At 40.2% G+C, this 19,948-nt stretch overlaps 1 protein-coding gene across 32 annotated transcripts in view; it reads left to right on the forward strand.

Annotated features, from left to right (window-relative positions):
• The window catches only part of ERC1 (ELKS/RAB6-interacting/CAST family member 1), a 266,710-nt gene that overhangs the window by 48,474 nt on the left and 198,288 nt on the right, over positions 1–19,948 (forward strand). For all 32 annotated transcript variants that reach the window (XR_014083087.1, XM_081594049.1, XM_081594055.1 and 29 more), the window contains one exon: positions 13,399–13,815. Coding sequence is in view for 31 of the 32 variants with exons in the window: in XM_081594049.1 (XP_081450175.1) it covers positions 13,399–13,815 (417 nt within the window). In the remaining variant the exon portion in view is untranslated. The remainder of the gene's footprint in view (positions 1–13,398; positions 13,816–19,948) is intronic.

Here is a 19,948-nt window from a genome sequence, read left to right on the forward strand (position 1 = left end):
AGGAAAGTAGTTAAGGTTTGGGGGAGACTCCTAAGAAATCTGTGCAACTTTGCAGCCCCAGCAGTTAGCAGAGATAACAATAAATGGTACCTCAGGAGAGATCTCCAGTGGCCCCAGGATTGCAGGTCTTTGTGGCTGGAGGCTGCTCCGGTGAGTACTGAAAACTCATAAAAATAAGCAAGTGGAGGTGGAGATGGATCTCTGAGCACAAGACCGAGTGCAGCCTGGCTGGAGCGGAGAGTTGAGGGTGCTTAGGGTGCGCTTCTGTCCGAAGAGAGCCCTGCTGTGGGTGTCCCCAAGAGAAAGCTGAAAGGATTCCTGTCTGTGCGGGTCCTGCTGCGGGGTGTGACTCTGTGTCTGCCCCCTGTTGTCCCTTTGCTCTGGAAACACTGCTTATGAACCAGATGAGCTTTGGTGTAATGACAGTCGTCTGTTTACCATGATTGTGTATGAGCTGATTCATAACATAAAAACACGCTTTATGGCAAAACAGACTGTGTGTGTGTCCTGTGGAGCCTGCCAGTGTGTTCCATTGTAGCAACTGCTTTTTGCAGGAATTTCTCTAGCTGGTTGTGTCAGCTTGACATTTTGATTTCAAAGATCCTATTATAGTCTTTTTCCAAATGTCACACAGTGACTTCAGACTTTCTGAATGATAGGCATAAACTCTCCGCAGTGCTTTTGTTAGGAGCAGAAGATGATTTTATAGTTTCTTTGTTCCTGTCTGTGTCTGTAAACTCTGAGTATTGCTCAAGTGAGAATTTCTTTTGAGTCTGCGGATCACATTGATATTGCCTAATGAAGCTTTTATTATATTGATCTCATGTTGTTTGCCGCCTAAGTTTTACACTTATGTGAACTTTGACCTTGATTAGGGCCTTGATGACACTCAATGGGGAAGGGACTTTCCTAGCAGGCAGATTGTACATAGAGGCCAAATCTCAAGGAAAACTGTACCTTAATAGCTTCTAAATGTCCTTCATTAGTGTGTATTTGAAAGGTCAGCGAATTTTGTAGTTTATGTGGTTGTAATCAAAGTTTCTTGACTGGAGACTGACTTTAGAGTATGTGGAAGGGCATATCATCAGAGCAGTGCTGTTAAGAATATTGGTCTGTGTGTTCTTTAATTCAGTCTCTTTTATGAAACACAGTTATGTCATCTTTAGCAAGCAGTGTAATTTAGCAGTGTTGCTTCTTTCTCCAAACACAGGGTAGATAATACACTGATTTGTACAAAGTCATTTTTAGAATATTTTTTCTCATTACAAACTAATAAATACATACACATAACACATTTTAAGAATACATAAACGTATGTAGGAAAAAAAACCTCTCCTGTAATCCCATTTGTCATATAGACATACCTAGTTGGGATTGTATTTATGTGTGTACTTGTCTATGTGTGTACACACACACACTGTCTTTCTCTTTGTACTACCTTTAAAATTTAATGTGAGGTAAATAAGCATTTCTCTTATGTTAGTACATATTCTTCAGGAGCATTATTTTAAATGACTACATAAAATCGTCATATTTTTAGCGATTCTACTGTAAGATGTTTAGGCCTTTTCAATTTTTTTGTTATATGTATTACTGTGATGGTCATCTTTATTAACACATTTTCACATTTTCGATTATTTTCCTGTGATAGGTTTAAAAAAAATGGAATCCATTAATCAAAGAGGATTGATGTAATTATAGGAGAGTTTTTCCCATATAAATTTGTGTATTCTTAAAATGTTTAACACATGTATTTATTACTTTGTAGTGAGAAAATGTTATGAAAAATGACCCTACAAATGATTATATTATTTGCCTTGTATTTGGAGTGAAAAACAACATTGCTAGCAGATAGATTCTGCTTCCTAAGGGTGACACTGTTGTGCTCATAAAATAAGAGATGAATACTGACACACTTTCTAGAAGGATTGGACCACTTTAAATGATCACCAGCCAGTATATAAGAATGCATGTTTTACCTTACCTGCTTATATAATGTTCAAAAATCTTCTGCCTGTAAAAAACTTACCTCTTTAGGGCTAGGCTAAACATATTGTTTTCCTTTGCAATTCTTTGTTTACATTTTCATGTGTTTATTGACAGTTTGCTGTAATTGGTACATTCTTATTGGTTAATCTCTCTTGGGGACAGGAAGGTCTTAGTATTTCATTGACTTATATGGGCTTTTTCAACAGTGAAGATAAAGTTCTTTCACAGTTGTGAATAATTTTTAGTTTTTGTCATTTGCTCCTTAGTTTTTTATTTTTGATGTATGTAGTTCTAGGTAAGCAGTAAAGTGTAACATACTTTTCTTACATTTGTATTTGTAATTTTTTGATAATTTCTTACATTTATTTTTTTGTTTAGAAATCCCTTCTCTATCTGAATATCATTAAATGTTTATATTTTCTTTTTATTTGCTGATTAATTTGCATTTTATACCTAGTTCTTTAATCCTCTTGGAACTTATTTTTGATTGCATATGGGGAGAACATACTTATTTTGATGATTTCCTGATAATTGAAAAGCTTTCTTAATACTGTGATCTGTCTCTTTCCTTTTTGTATGGCATTTCCTTTTTTTTAAGGGCTTAATAATTGTGAGATTTGTTCCATTGATCTCTTTGTTGATATTCTTTTTCCAGGACCACATTGATGGAGTATAACAGGTTTATAATTTGTATTAATGACTGACTGGGCATTGAAAAAATTTTCCTTTATACACACACAGACATGTACACACACATATACATATATGTATACACGCATGTGCACACAGATACACATGTACACACATACACACATACATATATATACACATATACATGTATCAGTTCAGTTGCTCAGTCATGTCCAACTCTTTGCGACCCCATGAATCGCAGCACGCCAGGCCTCCCTGTCCATTACCAACTCCCAGAGTTTACCCAAACTCATGTCCATTGAGTTGGTGATGCCATCTAACCATCTCATCCTCTGTCGTCCCCTTCTCCTCCTGCCTTCAATCTTTCCCAACATCAGGGTCTTTTCAAATGAGGCAGCTCTTCGCATGAGGTGGCCAAAATACTGGAGTTTCAGCTTCAACATCAGTCCTTCCAGTGAATACTCAGGACTGATTTCCCTTAGGATGGTCTGGTTGGATCTCCTTGCAGTCCAAGGGACTCTCAAGAGTCTTCCCTAACACCACAGTTCAAGAGCATAATTCTTCTGCTCTCAGCTTTCTTCACAGTCCAACTCTCACATCCATACATGACCACTGGAAAAACCATAGCCTTGACTAGACAGACCTTTGTTGACAAAGTAATGTCTCTGCTTTTTAATATGCTGTCTGCTGCTGCTGCTGCTGCTAAGTCGCTTCAGTCGTGTCCGACTCTGTGCGACCCCATAGATGGCAGCTCACCAGGCTCCGCCGTCCCTAGGATTCTCCAGGCAAGAATACTGGAGTGGGTTGCCATTTCCTTCTCCAGTGCATGAAAGGGAAAAGTGAAAGTGAAGTCGCTCAGTCGTGTCTGACTCTTAGCGACCCCATGGACTGCAGCCTACCAGGCTTCTCCGTCCATGGGATTTTCCAGGCAAGAGTACTGGAGTGGGGTGCCATTGCCTTCTCCGAATATGCTGTCTAGGTTGGTCATAACTTTCCTTCCAAGGAGTAAGCATCTTTTAATTTCATGGTTGCAATCACCATCTACAGTGGTTTTGGAGCCCCCAAAAATAAAGTCAGCCACTGTTTCCCCATCTATTTCCCATGAAGTGATGGGACCGGATGCCATGATCTTAGTTTTCTGAATGTTGAGCTTTAAGCCAACTTTTTCACTCTCCTCCTTCACCTTCATCAAGAGGCTCTTTAGTTCTTCTTCATTTTCTGCCATAAAGGTGGTGTCATCTGCATATCTGAGGTTATTGATATTTCTCCCGGCAATGTTGATTCCAGCTTGTGGTTCATCCAGCCCAGCGTTTCTCATGATGTACTCTGCATATAAGTTAAATAAGCAGGGTGACAATATACAGCCTTGACGTATACACACATACATATACACATAGATACACACACACACACACACACACACACACACACACACACATATTGCCATTCTCAACTCTATTCTTATGTGCTGTCAGACATTCTTACACACTCTTCTTATGTGCTGGCTGCCTCAGGTGTCAGCTTAAATGGTTCTTCTTCAAAGAGACCTTCCCTGTCTAAAATAGGGCAGCCTGCACCAGTATAAGCACAAGTAAATCAACCAGCCTTTCAGAGGTCATTTCCTTTTATACCAAATCTTCTAGATGCACTTCTCTTGTTCTTCATCATTAGGTGAGCTGTTAAAATGAAGACAGCTGTTGATCGTCAGCTCCTATTTAATTGCTCAGAATTTCCTTTATGCACTATGTCATAAGAATATCAAGAACATTTCAAAAGCATAGTTTTAAAATACATAAAAAGGAAGATATAACTAAGGCCTTTAAAAAAAAATGCAGCCTGTCTTAGTATTTGCTGTTTAATCTGTCACTGGAAATTCTAACCACTAGCAAATTCTGTCATTTAAGAGAACTGACTTTTAGTATATAAATTATATAAATTCTAAAGTTGTAGTTAAAAAATGATGTTATACAGTACATTTTTTAAAATACAGTACACTTTTGATCCTGTCCTAGATGAAAAAAGATGACCGGTGTCTGGGACAAAAGATCAGCAAGGCTCTGTAAAACGTTTGTCCCACTTTCAGACGAAGTATTAGGACATCTGTGTCACGGAGCTTCCCTGAGAATTTTCAGCTGCACCAGAGCAGCCATTGCTCAACAGACTAAACTGAGGGGTGTGGGGTAATTAGCCAAGAGGACCAGCACAGCAATGACAGAGAAAGTGATTAGTTATAAACCATCAATAGCACAAGAAAAGGGCTTTGAGAGAAAGCTTTTTGAGGTACCAATTGCAGTGAGAAAAGTCTGGGCAGATGTTCTGACGCTCTCTTAAGCGGTTTCCTTCACACAGGGCTTATCAAAAAGAAAACAAGTCATTTGGGCACACTAGCCAGCATGACTTTCCATGAAAGAGGAAGCCCTGTGTGATTTTAATGGTGCTTAACTCTTTTAACTCTTTTCCTCACTCTTCATGGCAGTTGTAATCTTAAGCAAACAAACAAAAAAAATCGCTGATTTTAAGACTGTGGTGCTTCAGTGGAAGGAATGATACTGACCTCAGTACAGTGTTCGGTAGATACACGGAGTTAGTTGATTTATAACCTTTATTCTCATTAAGTAATTGTCATAAAGTGTGAGGTTCATGTTAGGGATTTTGCTATCAGACAAGTTGTTTTGTTGTTATTTCTCGCATATTTTACTGTGCTGAAGCATTATAAGCTAATAATCCAGATGACTTGAAAGGACTATTGAGATGATCCAGTCAGTGCTTTGTGAAAAACATTTTAAGCCACAGACCCATGTTTTCAAATGGATATTGTTCAGGTATGGAAATAAAACTTCTTTGAAGGAGTAGAATGAAAAAGAAAGCAGACTGCTCTGATTGAGACAGGACTGAGGGCCCAGATGCCTTTGTGTGGCCCTGCCAGGCTTTCCCTGAAGATGGTGTTTAGAACCCCTGGGGCTTCTTAGGGCCAGGTTCTATGAGCCACTAACCAGACCTTTTGATTTTATTAATACAAATAGCCAGCAGCAGCTGCCACTTACTGACAGTTTGCAGTGTGATAGGTGTTCTCTCTTACTGCTGATTATTGTAGTAAACCTGCAGTGCTCATAGTGTAGATTACTTGGGTAGGGCTCAGAGTGTTTAAGGAACTTCGCTGAACTTGTCCTTTGGAAACCGGGAATTGAACCCATAGCCAAATCCTTTTTGCTCCGTGTTCTCCCCTCACCTTGAGGAAGGGTCCTTATCAGCGTCCTTCAGTTCCTGTGCTGCTGTGTTCCTGATTTCTGCTCCCTTTCTAGACTGCTCCTCTTGTCTCCTTTGCCAGCCCCTCCTCTGCCTGCATCTAGTTTTGAATCAAGCCGGTGACTATGTCCTCTTACTCTGTTTTCTTTTCCTAGGGAGGCTCCTTCACTACTTTGGCCTCAGTTGACAAATCTGTGTATCAGAGCTTCCACAACTTTTATCTTCATTTTTTTCCCCAAGAATTTTAATAATTAGTTTAATTCATCATTTTTTAAAAAAATTTTTATTTTACATTGGAGTAGAGCCGTTAACAGTGTTGTGATAGTTTCAGGTGCACAGTAAAGCAACACAGCCGTCCACACCTGTATCTTGAGCTCATTTCATTCCTCGAAGCTCTAGACCCACATGCACAGTTGCTTCTTAAGCCTTTTCTCAGCATCTCAGAAGCACCTCACATTCAGCTCAAGATCTCCTCTCAGTTCTGGTCCTTGCTTATTTTCCCCCATTTTGGTTTATGGTTCCACCAGCTTGCCCGTGGTGTTTAAGTCAGAAACTTCAGAATCTTCCTTGATGGCCACCGCCCTCCTTTCTCCCTCTCCCAGTCAAATCCTGGTAATTTTTTTCTCTGAAGTGTTTCTCTAAACCATTCGTTTCCCACCCCACAGTACTGTCATATTTCTGTCCTGCCACTTTTGGTTGAGGTCTCTCTATTTTATCCTGTCTTTCTCTTTCCCCAAGTGTGCAGCCTCATTACAGCCAGTTGGAGCTTTAGAAAATGCACTTGTGATGTGTGAATCCTGGCTCACTCACTAGTTACGTGACCTTGGCAGGCTGCTGAGTCTCCAAACCTCAGTTTCCTCATCTGTAAAATGGATATTCAGTCTTACCTCATGAGACTGTTTTAAGAATTAAACACAGTACTGTGTGCCTGGCACATGGCTGGCACTTGGTGACTATTAGTGATGATGGTGAAGATGGTCATTCTCTGCTCAGAACTTTCTCAGGGCTTCCTGTTGCCCTTAAAACCCATTACACCTCTTGCCACACTTCCCTGGTACTCAGTCTCCTTAGTTCCTCTGTCCCCTCCTCCTTCAGAGTCTTCACCTAAGTAAGGATACATGTTGTGTCTTTAAATAGTTAACAGAAGTTAAGTTCTTCAGATCTCACCCAGCCCCAAATCTTCTCTTATCTCTTACTACCTTGAATTTATAGCTTTTATCCCTGTTTGCAGTTATAATTGTTTGCGTGTGTGTGTGTGTGTGTGTTGTTGCTGGGATTAAAAACTATCTTATCTACCTTAATGTGGACACAGGCCTTGTTTGTTGTACCCATCTGCCATTGTGTCTCTGGCAGGGAGCGTAATGCTTACTGCATGGTAGCCGATAAAGATCTTTCTTCCATCAGCGAGGGGTTAGTTACACTTTTATTTTCTTCTCTGTTCTTCAGTGTTTGGTTAAGTTTATTTTTCAACAACACCGCCTCTGTGGGCAGAATTGTCTGAAATGGACTCTTTCAAGTTAATTACTAGCTCTTGTTCTTGATGGAGAGAACTCCCAGGGTGGCCAGAGTCCTCTTAGAATCTGTTTTTCTTCTGGTACTGAAACACACTCGGGGTTAGTTTTTCCTCTTAGGAGAAAGCACTCTTCTTGGGTTCCTGCAGGTTTCATGTTTTTGTAGCACTTGTCTATAGGTTGGGATTCAAATTTTCTTCTGCTTAAATCTGTATTAGAAATATGAAATATTTTAGGTTCACTAATGTCATCAGATACTCCTTTGTGAACCTCTAAGTTTTCTTGTTTCAGTTTAGATACGTTGGATCAAGTGTTATTTCAAAAAGTCAATTTTCCTTATATTATGGAGATCAAAGAATTTGTTCTTAAAAGTTGTCAGAAAAAAAATTATATAAGCATCTATCCCAGTTCATATATTTAGTTTAAAAATAGTTGAAACATTGGTAATGAGTCAGGTATCCCTGTATGACTTTTTCGTTTTTCAGATAGCTGACAGAAAACAGAAACTTGCTTATTTAGTTTTTCAGTAAATAGGAAGAGGACAGAAAGGAGATTCTTGAAACTACTGGTTATTGTTGCTTTCAGATTTTCAGTGTCCTTACCTCCAAGATCATTTTTATAGGAATCTTTGACATCAAATTTTTGGTAGGAAGATGGAAGTAGTTGTATTTTGTGGGAATTCTGAGGGAAAGAAGCCATTTCAGGATGTAGGATGAGAGGAGAGAAGTTAGAATTCTTCTCAGTCTTTTCTGTCCTTTCTCTCATTCCTTCTTTCAGAGAGAGAAGATCCTATGGGTTGAAAATTTTTTTCTTTTTTTTTTCCAAAAGCTTTTCTTGCCATAGAGCAAATTTTAAGCAGTTTTGCCGTCTTCCAGATCAAGCTGAGTATGAGAGTGAACAGAAGCAGACCAGTGAGGGTCAGTATAAAGTCTGGAAGGTGAGAAGCGTGAGATGGCTTTGGAGAGTGTCCCGAGTGGAGTTCTCAGCTAGCACTTCTCCTAATACCTGACACATGCCGTCTTCCTCCGCAATCCAGCACGTCTCTTTGGTCGACTGTCGTAAACGTCTGTGCTTTGTAGCTAGGCTCACTTTGTCTTCTGTGTCACGTGCTAGAGCAGCCTGGCCTCTTGCCTCCGCCGCTTCCTCCTCCAGGGTTGTTGGCAGAAATTCTTACAAAGTGAAGCTAGCTTGAATGTAGCCTGAAGAAGAAGGGGTGTTGATTCCCATTTCAGTGGAGAAAATTGCTGCGTAGCCTTCTAGGCCACCAGTTCAGAGCATCGTTTTCATTCTGTATCCCAGTAGAGTGGGCAAAGCAGAGCTGAAGAAGCAGGGTGCGCTGGCAATTGTTGTATTTTCTTTCTTCACCAGAATAGTGATTGCCGTGCTAGTTTAATCACAGTGCGTATGTGATTCCATGAGCTGTGGTCAGCGTCTGTCTCTCCTGAATTAAATGAATTCGATGATGGATTTTCAGAAAAGACAGACAGCTGTACCCAGGAATCAGTTTCCTTGTTAAATTTAACTTCCAGTGCATCCCTTTGGGATAAATTTGGTCAGAATTCATTTGGGTTTTTTTGACTTCCAGAGGTAAAGAATGAAACTAGGAGTTGATTTTGAACTCCAGCAACTGTTGAAGAATCTTTACAGTGTGATGTGGTCAGTTTAAATGTGTTTAAAAATCATATTCCTGAATTCAGATACCTGATAATTTTCTTGTAAATTCATTTTTCATAAGAAAAAGCAGTACTTTTCAAGAGTTTGAAGACTACCATAATTGAATCTTCATTACTTGTTAAACATAATATTCAAACCAGAAATTATAAAAGAAAAGGCTCTTATCTTTGCGGTAAAAAAATGATCCATTTAAAGTTGCCATAAACTATGTTAAAAGAAAAAAAAAACAGATTTGGAAATATATTTGTAACATGCACAGCAGGTGGAAGGTTATTTTCCAAATATAAAAAGCTCTTGAAGTGGGTTAGGAGAAAGGTTAAATGTCCCCAAACAAAATGGGAGAGAACAACAGGTGAGTCACAGAGGCGCCTGTAGATACATGAATAGGTGTTCAGTCTCACTTGTAAGCAAATAAAAGCCCAAAAAAGAAAGAAAAGAAAGAAAATACCCCGCTGTCAAAAATATGGGACAGTGCTCAGACATTGTTTGGCGGAAGCTGATATAAACCCTTTTAGAGATAATTTGTTGTCTGTGTTAAAATTAAAACGGTATACCCCCTGATCCAGCATTTCCACTTTTCAGAATTCATCTCCAGTAAAAATCTTGATTTATGTGCAGAGATGTACATATGAAGGTGCCTGTTACAATAGCGAAAAATGAGGACCACCCTAATTATTAGTAGTTACAAGTAAATTATTAATATCAGCAACACATTGGAATTCTATGACAAGCATATTTTTCCCCAGCTTTTAAACTGCCATAAAATACTTCAGGCTTTCCTGATGGCTCAGTTGTAAAGAATCTGCCTGCCAATGTGGGAGACGCAGGAGACTCGAGTTCAATCCCTGGGTCGGAAAGATCCCGTGGAGAAGGAAATGGCTACCCACTCCAGTATTCTTGCCTGGAAGATCCCATGGACAGAGAAGCCTGGCGGGCTACAGTCCATGGGGTCACAAAGAGTCGGACACGACTGAGTGCACTCACACGCACGCACATCCACACACACACACACATCTTACATTAACCATCTTGAATTTACCATCTTAACTAGTTTTCAGGTGTATAGTTAATAGGTGCATCCACACTGATGTGCAGCCATCACCACCATCTGCTTCCGGAGCTCTTGTTATCCTGTAAAACAATCTTTGTGCCCATCAAGCAGTCACTCCCTGTCTGCCACCTCCCTCCTCATTCCCAGCCCCTGGCAGCTACTCCTGTACTTTCTGTTTCTTTAAATCTGACTGCCCCAGATCCCTCATGTAAGTGGAATCATGTAATATTTGTCTTCTGTGACTGGCTTATTTCATTTGGCATAATATCCTCAGGGTTCACCCATGCTGTAGCATGTGTCAGAATTTCATTCCTATCTGAGGCTGAAAAGTATTAGTAGGCATTTTTTAAAAATTTAATTTTTGAGTGGATAGTACATCCATCTGTGTAGTACATCCATCCATTCTCTTGAACTCTTCAAATTGAAGAGGAGGGTTAGGAGGCAAGAAAGATGGAAAGTGACTGCAAATGTGTATCTCTTAAGGGGTAATGGCGGTGTTCTCGAGTTAGATAGTAGTGATTGATGTAGAACTTTTAATACACTGAAAACTGCTGACTTATACACACACTTTAAACCAGGGAATTTTATGGTATATGTGAATTATGTCTCAATACCCAGGTGGTGCTAGTGGTAAAGAACCTGCCTGCCAGTGCAGGAGACATCAGAGACTGGGGTTCGATCCCTAGGTCAGAAAGATCCCCTGGAGGAGGAAATGGCAACCCACACCAGTATTCAAGGAACCTGGTGGGCTACAGTCCGTAGTGTCTCAAAGAGTCAGACATGGCTAAAGCAACTTAGCACACATGCACAAAGCTATCATTAAAAAATTTTCAATCTCAATTCTACTGCAGTTAAAAACATTTTTATGCAGAATAGAATAAAGTTTCTTATAGGTTGTCCCCTCAGTCATTCCAATCCCTTCCTCCTTCCTTTCCTCTTTCTCTCTATCCCTCCCTGCCTTCCGTCCCCAAAATAACGATTAAATTCTTGTTTAAAATTCCAGAGGTATTTTTATTTCTTATGAATATTTTATTTTTTACTTATAGTAAATATTGTTCCATCCCTTTTCACCAAAGTGATAGTGTATTGAACACAGCCAAGCAGGCATCTCTGAAGTCTTTTTCTCTTATTTTTAAAAGTAAAAATGTCTCTTTATTGACTTTATGCATACTATAGGGGATTTAGATAGTGCAAGAAAGCATGAAGAAAAATATAAAATCTACCCATAGCCAGAGATAGTTGCTGGTAATTGTTTGTATCTTTTTAGACTTTTCTCTGTGTGTATATACTTTTATAAAAATTAGAATTGAGATCATCCTGTACTTGCTATTATGTAGTCTGCTTTTTTTACACTTAATACGTTGTGATTGTAGTTTTTGTCAGTAAATATAAACCTGCATTTTAAAATATTGATGCATAGTATTAAACTGGGTGGTCATTTCTCATTTACTCAACTCATCACCTATTAATATCCTTTTAGGTTGTTTCTAATTTTGTCAGTGGTTTAAACAACAATGAGCATCTTTGTACACTTGCCAGATCATTTTCTTGAGATATTTACTACTGTTTTACAGTTTGCCAAAAATATTGAACAATGTATGTTTTAACATGCATTGATTTCCATGATATTATTAGCTCTGTAAAAACATGGTGCAGGTATTTCTATCCTCATTTTAAATATGAGAAATCTGAAACTCTAAAAGATGACCATATGTCCCAAATTAGGTAGCTGTTTGGTATGAGAGCTGAAACTGGAGCTGGTGTCTTTTGATTGTGGGCTAGTTTCCCTCCAGCATAGGCTTGAATACCTGCCTACAAAGAGTGATTTTCTGTTGTTGCTTCTTCATTTCTAAAAATAGGATTCTTGATGTAACTTCCTTTTGAGTTTTTCATATAGTGTTCTAGGGGCTTCCCAGGTGGCCCAGTGGTAAAGAATCCGCCTGCCAATTCAGGAGGTGCAGAAGACGCAGGTTTGATCCCTGGGTTAGTAAGATTCCCTGGAGGAGGAAATGGCAACCGCCTCCAGTATTCTTGCCTGGGAAATCCCAAGCACCCAGGAGCCCGGTGGCCTACATTTCATCCGGTCGCAGAGAGTTGGACAGGACTTAGCGATTAAACAAGAGCAACACAACGTTCTAGACTTTATCCATTCAGGTTAGAGGTTCACATACTGTCTTCAGGGATATAGCTAAAGATACATCCTCAGCAACATTTTAGTAGTTCATCTGCACAGACATCTTCATGTAGTTACTCAGCTATATTGTTATCTTCTTCTGTATAAATAGCTCCCATAGTCTCAGTATTCTGTGTTTTGTTTCTTGTGGTTAAAGCTTCAAGTTACCTTAGTACCTTTGGGTACTAGCGTCCATGGGCTGGGAGAATTGCTTTAATTTGATGCCAGCTCTGTTACAGTGTGATCTTGGGGTGAGTTATTTAAGTCTCTGTATGCCTGGTGTCATCATCAATAAAATTCAAATAATAGTACATGTGTTATAGTGAGGATTAAATGAATGAACATTTAAAGAGTGCTAAGCACATTCTGACATGTACTTTTTAAAAAAATTTTTTATTTTCTATTGGGTTAATGTTGTGATAGTTTCAGGTGAACACTGAAGTGATTCAGCCATACTGACATGCACTCTTATGTTTATTATTTACTGTGGAAATTTAATTGTAAAGCACTTAAAAGTCATTTTGCATTTTGGTATCCCTTCTGGTTTCTGGTGAAATTTTTATATGGTATGTTTGTATTCCTATAGATTTCCCCTGTCTTTCCCCTTTCCTTTCCTTCAGTTCTAGGTGATACCTTCTATTAATTTTGAAGAGTATCTTTATTTAGTTGTAGCTTAAGCACAGTTAAGAGTTGCCAGAGTCACCATGTTTCCTGTTGATAATAAACACAAATTAAATTACTGACATTTTACAGTTTGTAAGGGCTTCCCTGGTGGCTCAGATGGTAAAGAATCTGCCTGCAGTGTGGGTTCGATCCCTGGGTTGGGAAGATCTCCTGGACCCACTCCAGTATTCTTGCCTGGAGAATCCCGTGGACAGAGGAGCCTGGTGGGCTACAATTCATGGGGTCACAAAGAGTTGGGCATGACTGACAAACACTACAGATAGGAAAGACAGTGTGGAACAGAATAACACTATTCCAGATATGTTCAGTGCAGGGTTCCGAGAGCTGTGGTAGCTGCCTTCTGCCTCCCCCGATTCCGCTCTGTTTGTGCTCCTGGAGGAGGAGAGCTGACCTGGGTCTTGTTTTCTGTCTGGACCCAGCACATGCAGATGACCATCCAGGCTCTCCAGGATGAGCTGCGCATCCAGAGGGACCTGAACCAGCTGTTCCAGCAGGACAGCAGCAGTAGGACCGGCGAGCCATGCGTGGCGGAACTGACAGAGGAGAACTTCCAGAGGCTGCACGCGGAGCATGAGCGGCAGGCCAAGGAGCTGTTCCTGCTGCGCAAGACGCTGGAGGAGATGGAGCTGCGGATCGAGACTCAGAAGCAGACCTTGAACGCACGTGACGAGTCCATCAAGAAGCTGCTGGAGATGCTGCAGAGCAAGGGGCTCTCTGCCAAGGCCACCGAGGAGGACCACGAGAGGACACGGAGGCTGGCGGAGGCAGAGATGCACGTGCACCACCTTGAAAGCCTTCTGGAGCAGAAGGAAAAAGAGAACGCTCTGCTGAGAGAGGTGAGTGGCCAGTTTCTCAGCCGTTATGACACTCTGTCTTTTTTCCCTGATTAGTTAGCATCTTGGCCTAGATGAATTTATGTGCTCTCTTGAGCTAGTGGAAGGGAATTCCTTCTTTGGTACCTAATTTCTGCACTGATTTCTGTTCTGATTTGCTGTCTTGTGTGAGCCAACATTGGCTGGCATGTATACCAGCTTAATGACTTTCTGGGTTTTTCTTTTCCCTTCTTGTAGACTTATTTTGTTACTAGAGGGGCACAGAATGTTCTTGATTGGTTACTCATCTCTTGAGTTGTTCATAGAGACACACACAACAAAATCAGAATCAGAGTAGCTAACTCTTGCTCAGTTTTTAAATGTATTAATCATTGAAAGTGAGCAATGACCTCAGTTTTAAGTATGCCTATATAAAGTCGTGGGCAGCAGTAATGGATGTTTGCCCTGTGGTTTCTATGGAAACTGTGGCCTTGCTATAAAAGATATGTGATAAAAATCATCTGCTGCCATGGAGGCACAGCTGGAGGAATGACAGAGAGGCAAATTGTCACTTATTTTCTAGAGAGGAAACTCGGGGTTTAGCTGACCACTGTGGCTACTGGTAATGTTTTGCTTTTCTATGTAATACTTCATTTTAAGAAAGCATAACTGAAGAATTCATCTTAAATTGAATTAAAAAAAAAATTGACAGCTCTAATTCTATGAGGTCAGAGACTTCAGCTAACTTTCATATTGTGAACAATGAAGAAACATATAGTTTCTTCAGCATAGAAACACTTGTTTAAGCAAATGTATTTTATACATAAGGTTATTAAAATGTGTGGTACTGGCACAGTAATAGATAGCTAAATTGATGAGGCAGAATTTCTCTTCTATTTAAAAAATAATATAGTTTTAAGTTTATGATGTATGTTTTGGAATAATGGCCATTGGAAAACAGTTTACATAGTTACATCAAATTAAATTCTAGATGAAATGAACAGTTATTTTTTTAAAAATGAAAACAACTAGAAGAAAATGTAAGTACAAAGCTTTTAATATAATCTTGAAATAGGAAAGAATCTTTATTGCCATATCAAGAAGCTTAAATAATTAAATGTGTGTATGTTAGAAAATACAATTAACAAAAGTTAAAATGATTGTTTGGGGTGGAGTTTTGCAATTTGTGTCTCGACTGTTACACAGAGATTGTCTCCAGAATAGTAAGGTGCTACGGGCGCTTGGCACCACCTTTCTTTTCTCATTTACTCAGCAGGCATCCATGGAGCCTCTAGTTTGTATTCGATCCTGGGATAGGCACTGTGTATACACTTCTTACATTTTTCATGTCAGAACACATGGTCTGTGCCATCCCAGAACTTAAAAATCTGGTGAGAGACAGTGAACTGATAATTATGAGATGACATAAATTAGTTAAGTCTAATTATGTTGAGAGAGGGGATTAACAGGGTACACAAGCATCTTTGAGGAGGTGTCCTTTAAGGGAACCCTGAAGAAAGATGAAATGGTCTCAATTTTGAGCATTTGTGTGAAATCATGTCCTAACCCTAACCCTGGAGAAGGTTAATGGTTTCAAAGGCCTGAGGGGAAGGAGTTTGAAGAGACAGCGAGGAGACGAGAAGGCAAAACCATATTGTCTGGGGGAGGCGGGCATGAGATGAGAGGTTGAAGAGGTCGCCAGGGCCAGGTTCGTTCATTCCACTCATCGGGTGTTCATTGGGTGCTCACCCGGGTGAAGGGCACGGGGAAGCCGCAGTGAACACAGTCCCTGCCCTCTGGAGACAAAGCACTCGCCTCCATGATCCTTGCAGGTAATGAATGCAACAGCTTTATTCAAAGTCCAAGAGAAAACTGCCACAGTGTTTAATCAAGGGAGTGATAAGATCTGGTTTAGATTTTAAAATTTACTCTGGTTGTTTTGAGCATAGATGGGGGAGGGGGCGTTACAAGTGATCAAGGAAGTCTAGCAAAGACTCTTAACAGCTCTAATCTGGGTTGATGAGTGGTGACTTGAAACGACTGTTGTACATTATAGCACCAGTGTGTCAAGAAAGGTAGAAAGAATTATAAGTTGACAACACTGAGACATCCATAGGTTTTATTATTATTAGATTATTGCCCACCTCTGAAAAACAGCAGTAATTCATCAATTCCGAGACTCAGTTTTCCCCATTTTAACACTGTGAAATTAAGTCTTACCTTTGATGGGGCTTTCCTGGTGGCTCAGACGGTTAAGGGTCTGCCTGCCATGCGGGAGACCCAGGTTCGATCCCTGGGTCAGGAAGATCGGAGAAGGAAATGTCTACCCACTCCAGTACTCTTTCCTGGAGAATTCCCATGGACAGAGGAGCCTGGTGGGCTACAGTTCATGCGGTCGCAGAGTCGGACATGACTGAGCGACTTTCCCTCTCACTTCTCTTTGGTGGTATCTTAAGAGTCCCTGTCAACAAGGCTGCGGTCCTGCTGGACCTGTGCACTCACACGGTCACAGCTGCTCATTTTGTTGCCACTGTAGCCCATGTTCTGAGCATTGTTGCTATTTCTCTTGTTAACTTTAATTGACATTCAGTGCTCCTTCAGTAATATTGTGATGTGAATCTGCACTGAAACAAAAACTTATCAGTATGAGGAAAGTTGTAAAAACAGTTTAGGGTTGTATATGGTTAAACTTTTATGGTTAAATAAGTAAAAAAGAATCTTGCAATCAATGTAAAATAAAAATTCTGAATGACTCTTTGGGTCATGATTTATTTGGAGGCATTCCCTTCTTTTCTCTCCAGCACATTGAATAGCAGTTTGCCATACAATCGGTGGCGTCTTAGATTTGATGAGATACAGTAACATTAAAATGGTATTCCTATCCAGAAATGTTTGTGATTAGTTTTCCATTTTGTGCATGACCATGATTCCGTCAAGAGCAGGTAAATAATTCCCCCAAATGAAAGCTAAAGAAGGAAAAATAAAATTTAAATTAATCCTGTATTTTCTATTTGTACTGGAATTACATAGCTAGGTGACTTGTGGTTAGATTCTGTATTGTTTACTGGAATGTCTTTCCTTTGATGGGTAGAAGAGTGAAGACATCTATTGGACAAATACTGAACTACAGCTCAGGTGTGGTTTGGGCCTGGGGCTTGGACATGTGGGGTTTTAACAGGCCTTCCCAGTGGTTCTGTGACACACCAAAGTCTGGTTCTCAATCTGTTGGCAGACCAGACCTAAGCTGACTATGGAATTCTTGGATCAGCAACCCATATGCATTTCTGAGCATTGTCTATAAGTGGAATAAATATTTCAGATCTGTGTGTGCTGTTTTTTTTTTTTTAATGTAGATCCTATCCTACTGTGATGAATAAAGTACTCGTTTGTATAAAAACATTTATTTACATGTATGCCAATTTTTGTCTCTATAATATTTCAGTCAGCAAACCTTGTTTGGAACAATTGCTGACATGTTAGTATTTGCAGAAGCATTTGAGGTTAAAAGACGTACTGTGTGACTAGTTCTAGGTAGGAATTCTGACTCTTACTAGCACGTCTGAAGAATGCCTGTCTGTATTACTGGCAGTTGTAAGATAAAAACAGAGGACTTTAGAGGGAAGAAAGAGAAGCAAATACACATAGAGAAAAGATGGAAACAATGGACAAGAAGTAGGGAGAATTAAAAAAGGAAAAGCGTCCCTAGGAAGCGTGCCCTTTCCTAGTAATTTTGGAAAATGCAAACAGCTACATCGCACACCTTAGTGATTCAGCTTATCCTGTCTCATTGTGTGTGTGTGTGTGATTTGTGCCTCATTTTGGCAGGAGGGTGTGTTTTCTCAAAATGATGCTGTCAGTCGAGATGGTGAGGGGTTACAGTGCGGTGCCCCTGCCTGATGTCTGTGGAGTTCAGGTGCAGGAAGAGTACTGAGGGTTCTTTCCCACATGTCTGTGTTGAATACAGTCAGCCCCGAACTTGTGTGGATAATTAAATCTGGTGAAGGGACATCTACCTGTGAACCAGGGGTGCTGGAGGCTAAAACCTGAACATTGAAAAAAAGAAAGTTCAGACATAAGTAATGCTTTTAAGCCCCGAATACTCCTTTCTCTCAGCTGTGTAACCAAGTGTTGACTTACTTTTAAAAAGAAAGAAACTACTAACAAAAGAGACAGATTTTGTTACCTAGTTCATTTTCTTTGTCTAGTCGTTATTTAGTGAATGAATGAGAGGAATTGAAGGCATTTTCTAGTGTGTTCCACAGTTGACAGTATACCAAGATCCAGATAATTCTACCAGTACTTGAATTTGTTTTGAATGAAAATTTTCAGGCTAAAGAGAGTGAAATACAGTGAGCACATAACATATTCTACTTCCTACATTTGCCTGAATAGTCCTTTCACTTTTATTTTGAGTTCTCTCTGCTGACAGTGCACACGTCAGAGGGTTGATAGGTCAGTGGGAAAGGGGAGTCGATGAGCCCACCGACTGCAGGACATGTTCACAATGAGCTTTAACGTGCAGGCCTTTGAACGGAAGTCTGTTAAGACCGATAGGTTTTAAAATGTCTTAGTTGGAAAGTTTTATGCCCGCAAATGGTTTAAAGTAACACCCAAGTTCCTTGTTAGAGGAGGGTTTCTTTTTATTCAAATGGATTTTTTTCTTTATATATTACAGATATGCTTGCTGGAGTTTAAAATGAAATTGTGATAGTTTCACTTTAAAACCCTTGGAAATTTCCCTAAATTGGAAGTCGGTTGTGAGAAAAAGGTCAGATAAAATTAATTCAGTGTCTGAACTGTGAGATATTTCTAAGAAATAGTTTAATATTTCAAGTAGATATAGAAATATTAAGTGAAAAATGTAAAGTGTAGGGTCAGTCAGTGTTAGTCGCTCAGTCGTGTCTGACTCTTTGGGACCCCATGGACTGTAGCCCACCAGGCTTCTCTGTCCATGGGATTCTCCAGGCAAGAATACTGGAGTGGGTTGCCATTTCCTTCTCAGGGGATCTTTCCAACCCAGTGATCGAACTTGGGTCTCCTGCATTGCAGGTGGATTCTTTACCATCTGAGCCACTTTATTAATAGGTGAAGATTGGTTACAATTAGCAGGATTCATTTTCTTTTTGTTGATACATTTTAAAGTTCTGTGCTCATTTATTAAACATATGTCATTAATTATCCATGTGCCCACTTTGTCACCTGTTGACGGTGTAGGGCGTGTGGATAGACTGGAGGCCGGGAGGTCACTGATGAGTTTGTTGTCTTAATGCAGGTGACAGGTGATTATGATCTGAACTCATGGGTTCAGATTTTGTCCTGGGTTAACGTGTTGTGGACTTGACTGTCTTTCTTAATGGAATGTTTTGCCTGGCAAGAGTTGATTGTGGGTGAACTTGACTCTTAACGAGACTTACCTTTACACTCTGTTGGGGCTGGTCCAGGTGGTTGTCTCTCCAGGGCTAGAATGTCTCTGCTCCATGTCTCTGCTCAGCGCTGCTGACCTTCTCCGACTGGGCTGTTGGGAGCTTGAATCTCACCAGCCCCTGTGAGCTCAGGTGGTTGCTCACTCATCGCTCTCTGATCATTGTTCTGCCCCAATAGTCACTCTTGGTCTGACATCATGGAGTCTTTCCCTGTGCACGAACACTTAGCTTTTGCCCAAAGACTCCAGGGGACCCTGTTGGATCAGACGATTTTCCAGCTAGCTTCCTCCTCTGTGTTACTCTGCTTCGCACATTTCCAGCATCCTGGGGACTCGGACCCTCTGGTCTGTGTTCCAAGCCCTGCAGGACTGCCATTTTCCATTTGCCTTCTTCTCTGCACATCACACATCAGATAGCAAATCTGGATCATAACCTCATTAGTTTCTCTTCTCTCAAGGATCGTAGTCCTCTGCTGCTTGTCTTCCAATGTCTGAAAACAGTTGCTTTATGTATTTTTGTCTAATTTTAACATAGTTTACTCCAGGAGGCCAGTCCTCTGTCTGTTACGGTCAGATTGTGTTGACCTTGTAGAGAGTGAAAAGAAAACGGGAAACTCATTGAAGGATTTAATGACAAGTGCCATCATCTGTTGATGCTTTGTCAGGATTACCCCATTGCTTTCCTTAAAATGGACAGAAGAAATGGAAAGAAGCTTAACTTGAGGCTGTTGTAGT

The sequence above is a fragment of the Giraffa tippelskirchi genome, chromosome 4 (genome assembly GCF_054371585.1).
Source record: "Giraffa tippelskirchi isolate mGirTip1 chromosome 4, T2T-mGirTip1v1.2.pri, whole genome shotgun sequence".
Lineage (NCBI taxonomy): Eukaryota > Metazoa > Chordata > Mammalia > Artiodactyla > Giraffidae > Giraffa > Giraffa tippelskirchi.